Raw genomic sequence first — 17,520 nt, forward strand, 5'->3', positions numbered from 1 at the left:
ATGACAAGATGGTTCAAAAGCTTCAAGTCTTTAGACATAAGCAGGGTGATAAATGACAACATTATTCAAAAGCTTCAAGTCTTTAGACATAAGCAGGGGCTGGCATGTACGGATGGGCAAAGGCAGAGCCACAGTGAGAAGTGTAGTCTTGTAGTATTCCGTCATTGGTCAGATAATGTAGTCAGAAAGTGTGCTTGTAGGATTCCGTCACTGGTCAGATAATGTAGTCAGAAAGTGTGCTTGTAGGATTCTGTCACTGGTCAGAAAATGTAGCTAGAATGTAAGTGGGGTCCCTTGTGGCCTAGAGGTGTTCGCCTCTCATTCAAAGGTCCACGGTTCAAATCCGGGTTGCGACCGAAAAAATTTATTCTCTAAAATCGTCTCCTTTCACCTCCTTTCCTGCCAACTCTTTTTACTGCCTTTCTACTGCTACTCCTTGGTTCCTCCTTACTGCTGTCTTTCAGCCACACCCCTGATCTTCTGGAAGGAAAGATCTACACCTAGCCTTCTCAGACAAGGGCGAAAAATCTCGGATGTCCCGGGTACAAGTTGCGCACGTTAAAGATCTCTTGGAGCTCTAAAATCGATAAGAGTAGGTTTCGGCCGCCACCCGGGCAAAATTCAAAATTTCTTACCAACTGAAAAATGTTTATTGTGTCCCGCACACTCATATGACCTTATGCAGTTGCGAGCGCTGGAAAACACTTACAAAAATTTTTTTTTAAAGAATTTGTGCTTGTAGTACTCCGTCGTTGGTCAGAAAATGAAGTTAAAATAAAAGTAAGGGATAATCCTGGGCAAATTTTCTTTCACTGAAAATTCAGTCAAAAGTGAGAGAGAGCTGGAGAAAGAAAGTTGGCAGGTATAGATAAGAAATTAAGAAAAGATCAGAAATTAAAATAAAATAAGAGAAGTTAAGGCTATTTATGCCTTATTGATCCTCCTTTGGAAGAAATTTTCTGCAATACAAAGTACAATTACAAAGCAACATATAAAAGCACTGTAGCCTCTCCTTTCTCATGTTCTCTATATATTCTTTTTTCTCCCCCTTGCATTCCTTCACTCAGCCTTTCTCTTACTCTTTTTTTTTTTAGTAGAGCTTTTACGGCCCTCGCAACTGCATAAGGTCGTATGAGCGCCAAGCTCTTACCCCTAACACATCACATAATAACTATATGGACAAGCAGAGGGCATATATATGGAATGAACAAAGAGAATCACCTCTGGGGAAAGCAACAATTTTGTATTTCTGTTGCTAAAATGAGAGAAGAGTCAAGATGACCGAAAGTTAAAAAACCACATCACAAATTTGGTTGGGGGGGGGGTGGGGAAGAGAAAAAGTTGTGGGTAACACTACAACGTAGAACTTACGCTTTTTGGGGGATTCACTGACACAGAGGATCCGACTCTGACCACCAGAGCGGCAAACAAACGAGGGAAGATTTTGCTGACACAGTCATACGTCTCTTCTACTTTGAACAGCTCAGTGAGGGCAAAGGTCACCTGAAAAAAACATTTTAAAATGTTGAACATATGTGAGGCAGCGTGGTGGAATCAGGCGCTCCTCAAAATAATGAAATCAAAGAAATCTGCACTTTTCGGCCAGTTTGAAGTTGTTTTTTTCAAATTTTTGTTTTTTGCTCCAACACCTTGTATGTCCATTCAAAAACACTTTTAAGTGTGGATTTTAAGGAAAAACCTTCAGTAAAGGCACAAAAGATGTCAATTTGCAGTCTCCAAGGACTCTTAAGCTATGGAAGTCACCAAACTTTTGCGGCCATTCTCTGGATAATTTTACCTCTGAAACCAGGTGACCCCTACCTTATTCATTCCCAAAATCTCGAATTCTATTCAGGATAAATGGATATTTTTTCATCGAAAGCAAGGCAAATGAACAACCTCTAAGACGACACCAATAACTCTATATGCCCAAAAATTGACGAGCGCCTGATATCACTGCATCATGACACATGTAGCTAATACAATAACAGTATAAACTACACACCCACAGGAAATGAAACATGGCATATTTCACAGCCACACTACATTCACAAGCAGAAAAAAAATTTTTTTCCAGAAAAGTTGAAACAATGACCGGCACGCATGGCTATTGTTTATTTTAGTAGAGGTTTTACGGCGCTCGCAACTGCATAAGGTCATATGAGCGCCAGAAGATTAGAGATGTTACAAGAGAATAACAAACATAAAACAGAAGGAGGGGAGATAAGGACGATAGATTTTTTTATAGGAAAGAAGAAGCAAACCACATCAGAGCACCCGCCAACCACCCACAGCATGGCTATTGAGACAAAATCCCAGGTCAGCACGGAGTGTTTACACAACAGTGGGCAGCACGGAGGGAATTAGTGAGGGCATAACTTACAGCTAAAGGCACAGTCGTGGACGTCTTGACCGTCTTCTCCTTGTCCCTGGGGTCTGGTTTCTCCTCGTAGGGAAGGGACTTGACCAACAGCTCCAGGAAATGGTCCAGCATCAGGGAACACAGCATGGAGTCTTGGGCCAATATCTCCCAGATCTCCACCACATGCCTGATGAAGGAGAAGCTTATTGTTTTAGTAAGAGTTTTACGGCACTTGCAACACAGTAAGGTCATGTAAGTGCCGAAGATAAGAGGTCTTATTAGACAGTTGGATTCAGATAAAAGTAGTTGTTTGTTTTAGTAGAGATTTTACGGCGCTCGCAACTGCATAAGGTCATATAAGTGCTGAAGATTAGAGGTGTTACAAGAAAGTAACAAACATAAAAAAAGAAGGAGGGGAGATAGGGACGATAGATGTTTGATAAGAAAAAAGAAGCAAACCACACAAGAGCACCCGCCAACCACCCACGGAGAAGCTTTAGTTTGAGTAAAATTAAGCACATCGGCACAATACACGCAACACAAATAGATCATATAAGTGCCAAAGATTAGAGGTCTTCCTGGACAGTTTGGTTTAGTTTTAGTAAGTGTTTTACGGCACTTGCAACACAATAAGGTCATATAAATGCCGAGGTGTTACAAGAGAGTGACAAACATAAAAAAGAAGAAGGGGAGATAGAGACGATAGATGTTTGATAGGAAAGAAGAAGCAAACCATACCAGAGCACCCGCCAACCACCCACAAAGTATATACTTTTAGGTGAGTCCAAAGAGTGAACGAACAAGATGCGGTGCACAGCCTTTATCACTCTCGACAAAATTCAGGATTAGAGAAGCCCATTCAAGGACTAAAACTTATATTACAACACCCAAAAAGCAGTGTACAAACAAATCCCATACAAAGCACTGACAACAAGACACACACACCAAAATAAAAACTTTAAAAAAGATTGGTGTCTAGAGTTGTTTGTTTTAGTAGAGGTTTTACGGCGCTCGCAACTCTGCATAAGGTCATATGAGCGCCAGAAGAATAGAGGTGTCACAAGAGAGTTAAAAACATTAAAAAAGGAGGGGAGATAAGGACGATAGATGTTTGATTGGAAAGAAGAAGCAAACTACACCAGAGCACCCGCCCACCACCCACGGGGTCTAGAGTATTTATGCAGTTTATGAAGAACCAAAATATAAATGGTTTATAACAAGGATCGTAAATTTCAACGCAACATCTGCAATTATTGGCAACAAAGATTTTTTTGGGTCTACTTGTGTAAATGAAGCATTTCATGGAAAAAGCTGATAATATGCCTTCAGACTAAAAGAAGGATTATAATACTTAACCGACAAAAAAACATATTTCATTCTTCAACAATAGTATGTAACATTTTTCGTAAGGTATTAGTCTTACTCTTAGTAAGTGTTTTACAGCACTTGCAACACAATAAGGTCATATAAGTGCCGAAGACTAGAGGCGTTACAAAAGAGTACAAAACATAAACAGAAGTAGGGGGGATAAAGACGATGGAAGTTCGATAGGAAAGAAGAAGCAAACCACCCCAGAGCACCCGCCAACCACCCATTCATTACTCTTCAACACAAACAAAGAACTCATCATCTTCCTTACTCTTCATAGGGCAGAGGGTATGTGAACACTTCCTAAAGTGATAGACTTACTCTTCATAGGGCAGAGGGTATGTGAACACTTCCTAAAGCGATAGACTTACTCTTCATAGGGTATATGAGCACTCCCTAAAGCGATAGATTTACTCTTCATAGGGTACGTGAACACTTCCTAAAGCGATAGACTTACTCTTCATAGGGTACGTGAGCACTTCTTAAAGTGACAGACTTACTCTTCGTACGGCAGCGGGTACGTGAGCAGCGAGGAGACAAAAGGCACCAGGTGGTGGCCGGCCATGGTGCGCAGCGTGCGGAGGGTTCCTGTCTTGGTCTGAGGGCACTGAATCTGACACAGGCGCTCGTAGAGAGAAGCCAAAAATGACTCAACCTGAGAACATGAACCACAGAAGAAAAATAATAATAATCAACTAAATCTAAGCAGTAAAAAACATATTTCACGGTACGAGACAAGTGATAAATAGACAAATACCCTGCTTAGCTTTAATAGGCGTTTTACGGCGCTCGCAACTGCATAAGGTCATGTGAGCGCCGAGGGGTGGATGTCAACAGAGAAGTTCATACAGGGAATCGGGCTTACTCTGCTCACCTCTCTAGCTTCAACAGCACAAAGTCTGCTTCGACTATCAAGGCACCCCGGTAATAGCGGGTCACAAGAGAGTGACAAACATACAAAAAAAGTAGAGGAAAAAATGACAATAATAAGGATGAGGAAAGAAAAAGCAGTAGTTCCCTGTTGCAGTTCAGGCATAGTTATGAGCATGACATTGATGAATCAGCCCATTTACAATTACAATTCTACTGTGCATAAGAACATGGTTAATGTTCCCCCCTTTGGGAATGGCCTAAAGACACTTCAGTCAGTAGTACTGCCCCGGGCGGTCTCAAACACTAGCAAACTGACAAGATCTTTCGCTGTCTATAGTCGGGTGCCCATTCCCACCTGGGTGAAGTGAGAACAATTCCTGTAAAGTGCCTTTCCAAAAGACACAACATTGGGTCTCTGAGGAGATTCGAACCTATCGCCTCATGGTTGCAAGTCTGAGAGCCTTACCACTAGGCCACCGACGCTACAATCAGCTTTGACTTGAAAACAAAACTCTTAGCATCCTTCAAAAGTAAGTAATTCTTTCAATTGGTCACTTTTAAGGACAAGCGGGCTAACCCAGATTTCGGTGGTTACCAGAAATATTGACCTATACCAAAAGTGAGCATTGCCCAACCTATAGGACAAGTTTGGTTTCATTGGTGTGTATATTTGTTTGGTTAAAGAGAAAACGTTCCTTGTCTTTTAAAGAAACTGAATAAGGGGCAAAAACTTTACCTTCGATTTTCTCAAAATGGCATTTTTCGGGATAGCCCCCTTGTGCTTAAAAGCGACCAATTGTCATATGATTCACCTTATGTCTAATGTCCAGACCGCGATTCTTCATGATCCCATTTAGCACGACACAGGCCCCGGAGGAACTGTGCGATTGGTTGTCCAGCAGACCCTGCTGTAATGTCTCGATGAACGGGACCAGGTGGTCAGCGGGGAGCTTCTTGGAGATCACCTTACATAAAATAAATAAATAATAAATAAATTACACTTTTATTTATCCCTGAAGGGCAATTTGGTTTACAATACATACATACATAATACACACATAATACATCAATACATAAATACAAATACATACATGCATAAACACATGCACAGATACATACATAAATACACAATATTACACCAGTACAGAACAATTTACAATCACATGCCATTGTCGGTTGCCACTGTGCAGTGCCCTGTATTTTGAGCTTGGGTTGTCATGTCTTGCTCAAGGACACACCCCAGTGACCACCCATCTGATCCCCGTGTCACCGACACTTGCTTGACATTACTTTTAGTCTGAGCTCACTGCTCACTTAGCCACTGGAGCCCCCTATGAAGAAAAAGTACAGTGCAAACAGACACTCACTTTTTTATCAACCAAATCAAATAATTTTCTTTTTAAAAACTCCAAATGTGCTCAAATCTACTTCTGATTTCTTTTACAAACCTTTGCTCCTAATACAGACATACAATGAACATAAACGTCAATATTTAATTGTTTTGATATCAAAGGGAACTAAAGTGTGTTTTTTTTTGGTTTTAGTAGAGGTTTTACTGCACTTGCAACACAATAAGGTTATATAAGTGCCGAAGATTAGAGGTGTTACAAGAGAGTAACAAACACAAAAAAGAAAGACGGAAGATAAAGGCGATAGATGTTTTATTGGAAAGAAGAAGCAAACCACACCAGAGCACCCGCCCACCACCTACGAACTAAAGTGTATGTTAACGAAAACTTATACAAATTCTCATAAGAAGGTGAGCAAGTGAAATTGTGAGCAGTTCCCCATTCTCATCCAACAGATATTCATTGAAAATCATATAATCACATCAGCGTGGTATCCATGCAAAAGAACAAAGATAATCACTTCCCACTGACTATACAGTGCATGAAATAGTAATATTATTACACTAGAGGTAGTGGCAATGTCTTGAGAAGTGAACATCTTGTATTCTCCTTCCTGTGCTTTGCCCATGCCAGTTCCGACGTAAATCTTGTAAATAAATACTTGTCTCATCGTCACTGAGATTAGCACTTTGCCTGAGGTATTTAGGAAAATTTAATGTCTAAAACAGACCTCACAGTACACAGATAATAATAATAATAGAATATATTATCATTTGTAGAGTGCAAATCCCCGCTCAACAGCAAGCTCCATGTGCTTCACAATCTATACTATTACCCCAGCAGACCTGAGAGCATTCTGAAACAACCTCAACTTCCTAGGAAGTATACAGTGCAAGCAGCCATTAATAGGCACTTAAAGACTAACATACTGACAAGATCCTTCGCTGTCTATGGCTGGGTACTGACAGACAGTATTACCCACATTCTTGAACCTATTAAAAAAAAAATGTTTACCTTACTCAAACAATTCAACAAATGCTCAGGATCTAAAACCTGGATCTTACCTTTGAAACATCGTTGATGGCACTGAACATAAGGTTGGGGTCACTTTTCTTTAGTCTATCTTTCAAAGTTGGAAGAGCGTCAATCATACTGTCTTTGAAGTCAGGAGGATTACCTGGGGAGGGGGCAATAGCTAGTGAAATTAAAAAGTGCAATCAAAATGTGTATTTTTTTCAACCCACTATTTATTCAAAATGTAGCAAATGATGTTGTGAACAAATCATTACAATCATGAATAAGTACCAGATTAATTACTCATCTTAAGTTAACCAGCAACTAAAACAAGACTAGAGCATTACAAATGACAATTGAGACTGCACCATTTTCTCACGACCCAAACTGATGGCAACGTACAAACGCATAAAGTATATCTTGAGTAGATTTTTAAGGGGCTTTTTGTTTTAGCTGAGGTATTTTTTTGTTTTCTTGTAACAATATTCCCTGTGTTTCCAAATCATTTAAATGAGACAGATTTTAGAGCTTTTCTGACTACATTTCACTCTCCTTAAAAAAAAAAACTAAATAAAAATGCAAAACATATTTGCTCAAATAACGCATTGAAATATAATTTCAAATAACATACCTTCGGATCTGAGAGCAATTTTCAGAGTGAGATGAATGTTGTCTATCCCCAACTGCCTTATGATCAAAATGGGATCGGTACAACGGGGAATCAGACGCCCAAGGAAAATGCCTTCGCTGTCAAAGTTGGACTCCACCTTTGAGGAAATGAAATTCTTATTTTCCAAAGATAATTACGTCAAAATATAACAAAATAGCAAAATTCAAAACTCAATTCTTCATTTATATCATGTTCCTCATTTGAGCTATCGAACTCTCTCTCTCTCCCCCTCTCTCTCTCTGTCTCTCTCTCTCTGCTTCTCTCTCTATGTCTCTCTCTCTCTCTCTCTTTCCCTCTCTCTCTCTTCGCCTCTCTCTCTCTCTTTCTCTCTCTCTCTCTTTCCCTCTCTCTCTCTCTGTCTTTCTCTCTCACTCTTCTCTCTCTCTCTCTCTCTTTCTCTCAGTCTTTTTTCATCTCCCTTTTTCTCTCTCCCTCCACTGCCCCCTCTTTCAATCTTCCCACCTTTACTTCCATATTCTCCAGGTAAAACTGTTGTATCACTTTCCAGGTTCTCAGAGCTCTTTCCCTCTCAACTTCTGAGGGTGACAACATCCAAGGGGTCAGGTGCTGGAAATGGAATGTTTAAAAAAAGAGCTGAAGAGAACTTCAAACTTAGAAGTAAGTATTTACTCCTTACTAGACTCAGAAAAAAAACCAAGAAGCAATTGAGAGAAGTAAAGGTATACTTGAAAAACAAAGCTAGGGAAAAACAAAACAGCCTCCAAGGAATACTGCATGTTTGAGTAAAGAAAAAACCATAAGCACAATAAGCATAATATAGTGCAAGGAGAGAAAAGTGTGATCGACAGACAGCAACAACAGAAGGCATAAAAGGAGAAGAACCTACTAGCAGAACCCCCTAACCACATGCAAGAGACGACATGATTTCATCAAAATAAAAATAAAGATACCAGTTTTAGTTTGAGTAGAGGTTTTACGGCGCTCACAACTGCATAAGGTCATATGAGCGCCAGAAGATCAGAGGTGTTACAAGAGAGTAACAAACATAAAAAAGAAGAAGGGGAGATAAGGACGATAGATGTTTGATAGGAAAGATGGAGCAAACCACACCAGAGCACCCGCCAACCCCGGGGGGGTACAAAATGACCCTAGGGGGTACCGATAGGGTTAAGCAGACTCCACTGTACTTCTAACAGTAGATAAAAAACAGTACTTCTAGCCGTAGAAAACAACTGACCTTGAAAATACTCTCCAGCCCCCCAGGTGTACAGTCTTTCCTGATGATTTCCTTCAACACGTCGTAGTAAGAAGTGAAGGCCACTGCGATCATGGCCGTCACCTCGGTCGCCTCCTCCACGCTCTCCTCTTTGTTCTTGCGGGGCAGCAGGCTGTTGGTGGTCAGTGAGAAGAGACAGTCCGTGCACACCTGAACCAGGTCAAACACCTCTGCCTCTGTCAGCTTCGGCTGAAGTTTGCTCAGTTCCAGTTACGGAAAACAGTTTGGATTTTCTTTTGTCGCTTAGTTTTAGTGAGAGTTTTATGGCACTTACAACACAGTAAGGTCATATAAGTGCTGAAGATTACAGTTAGTTTTAGTAGAGGTTTTACGGCGCTCGCAACTGCATAAGGTCAAAGGAGCACCAGAAGATTAGAGGCGTCGTTACAAGAGAGTAACAAACATAAAAAAGAAGAAGGGGAGACAAGGATGATAGATGTTTGATAGGAAAGAAGAAGCAAACCACACTAGAGCACCCGCCAACCACCCACTGGAAAACAGCTTGGATTTTATTTTTAGCTTAGTTTTAGGAAGAGTTTTACAGCACTTACAACACAGTAAGGTCATGTAAGTGCTGAAGATTAGAGATATTACAAGAGACTAACAAACACAAAGAAAGGAAAGATAATGATGACAAGATGTTTGTTTAGTTTAAGTTTTAGTAGAGTTTTAATGGCCCTCGCAACTGCATAAGGTCATATGAGCCCCAAGGGGTGGATGTAAACAGACAAGTCCATACAGAGAATCAGGCTTACTCTGCTCACCTCTCTAGCTTCAACAGCACAAAGTCGGCTTCGACTATCAAGGCACCCCGGAAATAGCGGGTCACAAGAGTGTGACAAACATACAAAAGAAGTAGAGGAAAAATGACGACAGTAAGGATTAGGAATGAAAAAGCAGCAGTTTCCCGTTGCAGTTCAGGCACAGTTATGAGCATTGCATTGATCAATCGGCCCATTTACAATTTTACTGAGCATAAGAACATGTTAATGTCCCCCCTTTGGGAATGGCCTGAAGAGACTTCAGTCAGTAGCACCGCCCCGGGGGGTGGGGGGGTGGGTGTAAAGATGTTTGTGGGAAAGCAGGAGCAAGCAGATCACACCAGAGAACCCACCAACCACCCACATGGATTTTTAGATATGTTGATATTTCCTGATGATAATGGATAATAATTACTGATAAAGACTAATAATATCTCAATACTAAAACAAATATCTCAAAAGTGGACAACCAATTTCACTATGTCCTCCAATCCACCAAAGTTTTGTGAGTACCTAGCAAGCTCACATCAACATCAACAGTAAGGGAAATATCAGTGTTGTGCAGCAATTCCTAAACAGAAACAAAAGTCATAGGGCAAAAGGGGGATGCGAAGAAGGGAAGAGAAAGAATACTCCTCGTATTTTAATGGGCAAATAAAAATATAGGTATGCAAGGATACATCAAATTGGCACACGTGTTCATGGCTAAAGTGCGCGTCTCTGTGGCTATGTAAGATGCAGGTTCAGCCTTCATGTAGTTCTGAGGAAAAAAGAAGACAAAACAGAAGAAATCTAAATCACCAAAATAAAAAGCACCTTGCTCCAATAGCTCAGTGAATGCTTTGTTATTTTACATCGTTTCTTATTAATCTTATTGATCTGCTTCTTTTTTTTTTTAACAACATTTTGACCTGATGCATTTCTTTACAGACCTCTCTTTACGCATCTACTACTTAAATAGGAAGAGGAGTAATAGATAATTTTTCAATATAAAAGAAAATAAAAAACTACGCACTACTTCATGAAATGTTTAGTTTGACAATGGACTGAAACAATAAAAGGAAGAGCACAAGAAATTTGGTTTAGTTTTAGTAAAGGTTTTACGACGCTAGTAACTGCATAAGGTCATAGGAGCGCCAAAAGATTATAGGTATTACAAGAGAGTAACAAACTTAAAAAAGGAGGAGAGATCAGGACGATAGATGTTTGGTAGGAAAGAAGGAGCAAGAAGCAAACTACACCAGAGTACCCGCCAACCACCCACACACGAAATTTAAAGATTGGGAAGCAGGGAGATTGTGTTTGATGACATGGCCCACTCCTTCAGACCAATGAGTAACTATTGAATTTGTATTTTAGCATCTGGTGCACAAGATCCTTTTCTCCTTCTCTTGATATTTTATTCTTTGCAAACACAGATGTGACCATGGACAAGAAGTTTAATGAGCATCACACTTTTAATTTCTTAAGCTTTGCATGCATACATAGGTAATAAATAGTAGGGGGGGAGAAAGAGAGGGAGAGAGAGAGGGAGAGAGAGAGAGAGAGAGAGAGAGAGAGAGAGAGAGAGAGAGAGGGGAGAGAGAGAGAGAGAGAGAGAGAGAGAGAGGGAGGGAGGGAGGGAGAGATAGAGTGAGAGAGAGAGAGAGAGAGAGACACACAGAGAGAGAGAGAGAGAGAGAGAGAGAGAGAGAGAGAGAGAGAGAGAGAGAGAGAGAGAGAGAGAGAAATACCGACCGACCGACCGACCGACTGACCCAACGACAGACCGGACCGACCGACAGACAGACAGACAGACAGACTAACAGACAGACCGACAGACAGACAAGTAAATGAACACAACACGCACACAGTAAACGTCTGACCTGCATGTGGACCAAGAACTCCCCCCGTGTGGAGAAGTTGTAGTCCTGTTCCAGGTGGTCCCGGTGCAGAGACTGAGCCAGGAGGTCAGCGCAGCGGATCAGGTTCTGCTTGACACTCGTGTCCTGGGAGAGCACACAAAATACCCCGGCTCTCAGAACTCACGAGCAAAAAAATATTTGTTTCATGTCACGGTGGAATCAGGCACTAGTCAGTTTTTGGGCATATGGAGTTATTGGTATCATCTTAAAGGCTGTTCATTTGTCTTGCTTTCAGTGTAAAAAATATCCATTTATCTTGAAAAGAAGTTGAGATATTTGCGATTGGAAGAGGTGGAGTCGCGTGGTTTCAGAAGTAAAATTAGCGAGAAAATTGCCGCCAGTCTCGTGATTTCCGTAGCTCAAGAGTCCTTGAAAACAGCAGATTTACTGGGTCAGCCTGTTTGTCCTTAAAAGCGACCAAATCGTCTATGATATCAGTGCATTCACTGATTGTAATGGTTGCTAGATAACTTATCCCTTTACAAATATAATTCAGAATATCAATGAAATAAGTTGCTAGAATATACAATAAAATAAATCGTCGATGATATCAGTGCATTCATACCTTGACATTGACAAAGTAGGGCGAGATGGTGCGCAGTATGGTGGCTTCCATGCGAGAAATGATGAGGGAGGGAGGGGAATAGAGAGCCACAAAGCCGTAGCACAGCATGAGGGTGGCCTTGACCTGTTCTGTATTCACTTCCGTCTTATCCTGCGAAACAAAATTATCATAATGAAAACAACATCAATAATAGCAAGCCAGGATAATAGAAATATTCGTAAAGAATACACTAAAAGATCTTCTTGTTTGTTTGTTTCAGTAAGGTTTTATAGCGCTTGCAACTGCATAAGGTCATATGAGTGCCAAAGGGTGGATGTCAACAGAGAAGTCCTTACAGGGAATCAGACTTACCTGCTCACCTCTCTAGCCTCAACAGCACAAAGTCTGCCTCAACTATCAAGGCACCCTGGAAATAGCGGGTCACAAGAGAGAAACAAACATACAAAAGAAGTAGAGGGAAAATGGCGACAGTAAGGATGAGGAAATAAAAAGCAGCAGTTACCCCTATGTTGTTCCGGCACAGTATAAGCATGACATCGATAAATCAGCCCATTTACAATTCCACTGTGCAGAAGAAAATGTTAATATCCCCCCTTTGGGAATGGCCTAAAGACACTTCAGTCAGTGGCACTGCCCTGGTGGGGGTAAAAGATCTTCATCCCACAGTTCAGTTATACAAGCTACTGAGCCCCCACCACAGTAGAATCATATAAATACTTGCTGGGCCTCCTTTTGATGAAAGGAATGATCGGTGCATTAACATCAACTGAAAGTCATTGGCCTACTATATTTACACTCTACTGGAATGGAGCGAAAAATCTTGAGAGATGCCAAAAATTAGAAGGTCTAGGTATAGAGATGTATAGATTGATTCTCTATTCCGTTTTCGTGGTTATACACTCCAGAATTTCAAAGGTGTGGTTGGAATCTTTTCGCACAGCTAGTGAACGGAAACTTCACTTGTTTACAATGGCATTTTAGAAGACAGATTTCTCAAGATTAGATCTAAACGAAACTAATGAAAAACTGAAAATTAAACTACAGTGACTCCAGGCTCCTAAATAAAACTGTGCACCCTTTAACTCATCCTGAACCAACATTAATTTTGTCAAATTCGAAAGTATAGTGGTTCGAAAGTTTTAGGCAGCCAAAGTGACGGACTTCCATCTGTATAAGACAAACTGTACAAACTGCCACTTCCCATTTCCTCCCATGCATATTTCTTATATTAATCAGGACACTGTGTAATTCAGCCACCCATCTCAGATGGCCACTTTGCTCCCAGACAATGGGTGGCTGTCTTAGACAGTTTCGACAGTAGTTGTAAACAAATATGAAAGATTCACCGATACAACAGGTATTATCACAAACTGTAATTCATGAGGGTATCAATTTTACGAGCTTGTAGACTCATAATTACATTTCTCATCAACTGTTGGTTGATTACTAATATTCTATTTCTCATTCAGCTAACTATAACACTGAATCATTAGTCCAAACAGAAATGAAGTTATGAAGCTACAAGCTTTTCCAATTACCACTTTGAGGTCACTTGACGCAATAATGCGACGGTGAAAATTATCTGTTCCGGTAACCTGGCGCAGTTCTGTTCTGCGCCAGGCTCGAAGAGTTTGTTGTAGTCACTTGATCCCTTCATGTAGCGTTGTCACTGTCAAACATGTTTAAGGGAATTAACCCAATAAGTCAGTGTCCAGTTGTCCTCGTCCATTATTCTTAGAGACCACCCGTAACTGTTGGGATTGTCTTCGTCCTTTCCTATGTCAGTGTTGTGAGCAGTATATAAGCCCGAGACCATGTGGTCAGTGTCTCTTCCGAGCAGAACACATGAACAGAGTATGCGCCAGTTGTTAATTATTAAACTGCCTACCCCGACCAGATGTGTTTGTCGTTGAATATTATACTTTATATGCCCTACTGTGCCATGGTCACACCTGCAACATTTACACGTACCTTATTAAGTATGCTCAAGAGGCCGCCGGACTTTTTGTTCATGTCATTTTTCGCAACGGACTCCAGTTTTGTCAGCACTGTGTCCAAATGCGAAGATGCTGTATAGCCTATAGCAATCGCACAGCCCTTTACAACAGAAAAATTTGTATATACCATCAACAAAGGTCAATATGGATAAAGAACAAACAGAGAAGATTGTTTGAGTTGATAAAGAGAAGCAGATCAATACCACGACAAGTATTTAAGGCAGAAAAAAAGAGGGATAAACAGAAAGTAACAACTGGGGACAGACAAGAAGTAGGACTTCCCAGTGGGGCCTCATATGATCCACAAACTGTGAGGAAAGTATTAATATATATAGAAGAGAGATACATACAAACTATAAAGAACTATCTATATCATCAGACAGTAAACTCACAGACTCATATGGGAGAATTAAAAAGTACCAGTCTCTTCTACAGACGTGTTAATTTAAAGTATAGACTCCCAAAGGCTCATTCAAATGCATCACAATAGCTTAAGAAAAGAAGACCACTTTTAGTGCAATCTTCACTTTACTTTAAGCAGCTAATTCAGAAAAATCCTAGATATCTTTAAGAACATAAGTTGCTGTTTCTTACAGAATAATTTGCCTCAGAATGGCTCCTATTCATGATTAAAAATTAGCAAATAAAAAAAAAAAAGTTCAGCTCAGCTCTTTTGTATTGTATTATACTTTTATTTGGATGTTTCTGAACAATCATTTTAAGAAAATCGATTTTAGTGTAATTTAATCCACTGCATTATTAAAAGCATAAACAAGTCTTCATAGACCATAACTAACAGAGAGCACCTGGCACAAGCATTTAGCACAAAACGTTTTTCAGTTTCAAGACCAACAAGAACCCAAGATCATAAATCGATGAATCAATTGATTAAAAACCAAATACTACCAGCAATCATGATTTATGCATGCCCTTTAGTTACTATGGAGATGGAATGAATGGCCAATGTAAGTAAGAGAACATAGCAAAGCTTAATAATTAATTTGAAATGTCCATATGCGGCACAAGATTTATCTAAAAGTGTCGTTTTAGTAAGTCACATGCCTGCATTACTTAACTCTTTTCATGTTTAGAAGACAACGGCATATCACAAACGTAACGTCATTCAAAAGAAAGAAGCAGTTATTTATCAAACATTTCTAAAAGTAGACACATTGCTAGTGGCTCTGCATTAAAATCTCAGTGAGTGAACAAGTCACTAATCGTTTAGAGTATTCATTAAATCGAACCTCAAAGGAGAAAAAGAAGAAAATCTCCATGAATTTAACTTTAACTTCACTCATGGTTATATTATGGCATAGGCATATAAAAAAATGTGAAATACAACATGAATACAGGCAACTTACACTCAATAGATTTAACTTCAAAAATTGCCTTGATGCAATCCTCACCTTCACCAATGGTAGAAATCATCACCAATACACCACAAACAAGTAGTAAATGTTTCTCATTCCTTATTAGCACAACAGGTGTGTATATGAATTTGATATGTGCACATATGCTTACTTTAGAAGCATTAGAGAGGACTACAAAATACATGAAGGATGAACTAGCTGCCAGATGAACAAGAAAAAGAAAGAAAGAAAGAAAGAAAAAGACAAAATAACAGCAAAACAAAGCCCAAACTAAAATGATATATTTGAGCACTTCAGACAGTCCTAGCTAACTGTGTCTGAGTACGCATGATTCAGCTTTGAAGCATGAAGCAAACCAGAACAAAATGGAATTGTCAGAGGGCCAAACAAATTAAACTCCAAAGACATCACAAGTTTTAAAAATTCCCTTCTTGTTCCTTCCCTTCAGGAATAAATGCTGCAGGTTTGTCACGAATATAAAAAAGATATTACTAAACCCTGCATAGCTATTTTTTTAAATAGATATCTAAAACAAGTACCTGTTGAATACTGTTGTTATAAAAAAGCAGACAGAAAAACAAACATTTTCTCTTCTTATAACTTCCATAAAATATAAGATAAAAAACCTTTTGAGCCCTGAGAAGTCCCCCCCCCCCTCCCCCTTCTCCACCCACCCACCCCTTTAGGATTGGCAAATGCATTCACAGATATCTACACGGTAACAATACTGGTTCAACTGAAGAAAAAAAAGCCACTCACTTTACATGGTCTTACTTTTAGTTTCCGCGAGAACAAAAGAAACAAAGCATGAAAAGCCTTATACAACTGACCAAAAGGCAAAACAAGAGAAAGGCTTCATACACATGGAACAAGCAAAGAGAATTTTTTTTCTGAAACTGATTGTCCAAATACTTGAAAGTCTAATTTTCACAAATGCAAAAAAAGTAAATTCAATGGGGACCTTACATAAAAACAAAACCTTCAATTAGTAACCAAAAAAAAAGCTATGCATCAGAAAATTTATTCACTTAGGCAACTCTTCCAGTAAAATAACAGTGAAGTGAGAAACAGGAACAGGAAAGTGCAAGCGGTTACAACTGTGTACACCATGCTTTGCAACGGAGAAAAAAAACCAAAGGATCAAACCATAAAAGGGCATCCAGCTGACGTCAAATGATAGGCAGCCCGGTTTCTTTTCTTCACAAAAGTGGGCATCAGAAACACATCAAAGTTAATCATACCATACAGACAGAACACAAAAAGCTCACAATACCCAGGCCATAAAAGTCACATTTTCTGAGTCAGACGAAAACACACACCAGAAAAATGAAAACTGAAGAGCACAAAGTTATTGACATTGGCCTGGATCTCATAAGTCCGAGTCAACAAAGGTCAGTTGCCTTTCTACACTCAATACTTGTTGAACATTCATGGCTGTCAGTTATTTTTATCAGGGTAAACCATCAGATGTCATACTATGCTCAGCTGGTCAGACCTCTTTAACTCAGTATCTCCGAAAGGTCATTTCTAGCGGCTGAAGCTTCTTCCCAAAAGGATGAGTGGTCATTCCAAGTGGCTGAAGCTTCTTCCAAAAAGGATGAGTGGTCATTCCCAGTGGCCAAGGCTGGCCATGATAACGTACACAGAAAAAGGAGTTTCTCATCTAAACAGCTAGGAAAGTGAATAGAATTTTGTAGGACCCTTTTCAGAGGTAATCTACATTCCTTTTTTAAACTGTCCTTTCTTGTATATAGTTAATGTATGGTTGAGAAAGTTCTTCTTTATGTGGTTGAACAGGTTTTTCTTGTTTCTGTGAAATATTTTTTCTTGCGTGAATGATTATGTGATTTGTGTAAAGCGCTCAGAGCTTACACTAGAATGGGATAGAGCGCTATATAAATGCAATCTATTATTATTTTTATTGATTATGTTCATTCTTCGTCTTGAGTCTAAGCACATGTTAGGAAAGTAGTAAAATCGAGCTATTTAATTTTTTATAAATCAATTCTATCAATACATGGAAATCATTACAGGGTATTGAGTTAAG

At 39.7% G+C, this 17,520-nt stretch overlaps 1 protein-coding gene across 4 annotated transcripts in view; it reads right to left on the reverse strand.

The window, feature by feature from the left end:
• Positions 1-17,520, reverse strand: part of LOC101848925 (maestro heat-like repeat-containing protein family member 1) — a 72,277-nt gene that overhangs the window by 16,334 nt on the left and 38,423 nt on the right. For 2 of the 4 annotated variants that reach the window (XM_013089229.2, XM_035972913.1), the window contains 13 exons: positions 16,620-16,670; positions 14,075-14,200; positions 12,104-12,253; positions 11,500-11,622; positions 10,315-10,394; positions 8,835-9,072; positions 8,099-8,203; positions 7,598-7,733; positions 7,017-7,129; positions 5,416-5,568; positions 4,231-4,385; positions 2,384-2,549; positions 1,372-1,503 (listed from right to left, as the gene is read on the reverse strand). In XM_013089229.2, the coding sequence (XP_012944683.1) occupies positions 1,372-1,503; positions 2,384-2,549; positions 4,231-4,385; positions 5,416-5,568; positions 7,017-7,129; positions 7,598-7,733; positions 8,099-8,203; positions 8,835-9,072; positions 10,315-10,394; positions 11,500-11,622; positions 12,104-12,253; positions 14,075-14,200; positions 16,620-16,670 (1,728 nt within the window). The remainder of the gene's footprint in view (positions 1-1,371; positions 1,504-2,383; positions 2,550-4,230; positions 4,386-5,415; positions 5,569-7,016; positions 7,130-7,597; positions 7,734-8,098; positions 8,204-8,834; positions 9,073-10,314; positions 10,395-11,499; positions 11,623-12,103; positions 12,254-14,074; positions 14,201-16,619; positions 16,671-17,520) is intronic. The other 2 variants (XM_013089231.2, XM_013089230.2) reach the window with 1 other exon arrangement.

Source organism: Aplysia californica, unplaced genomic scaffold (genome assembly GCF_000002075.1).
Source record: "Aplysia californica isolate F4 #8 unplaced genomic scaffold, AplCal3.0 scaffold00902, whole genome shotgun sequence".
In the NCBI taxonomy this organism is placed as follows: Eukaryota; Metazoa; Mollusca; class Gastropoda; order Aplysiida; family Aplysiidae; genus Aplysia; species Aplysia californica.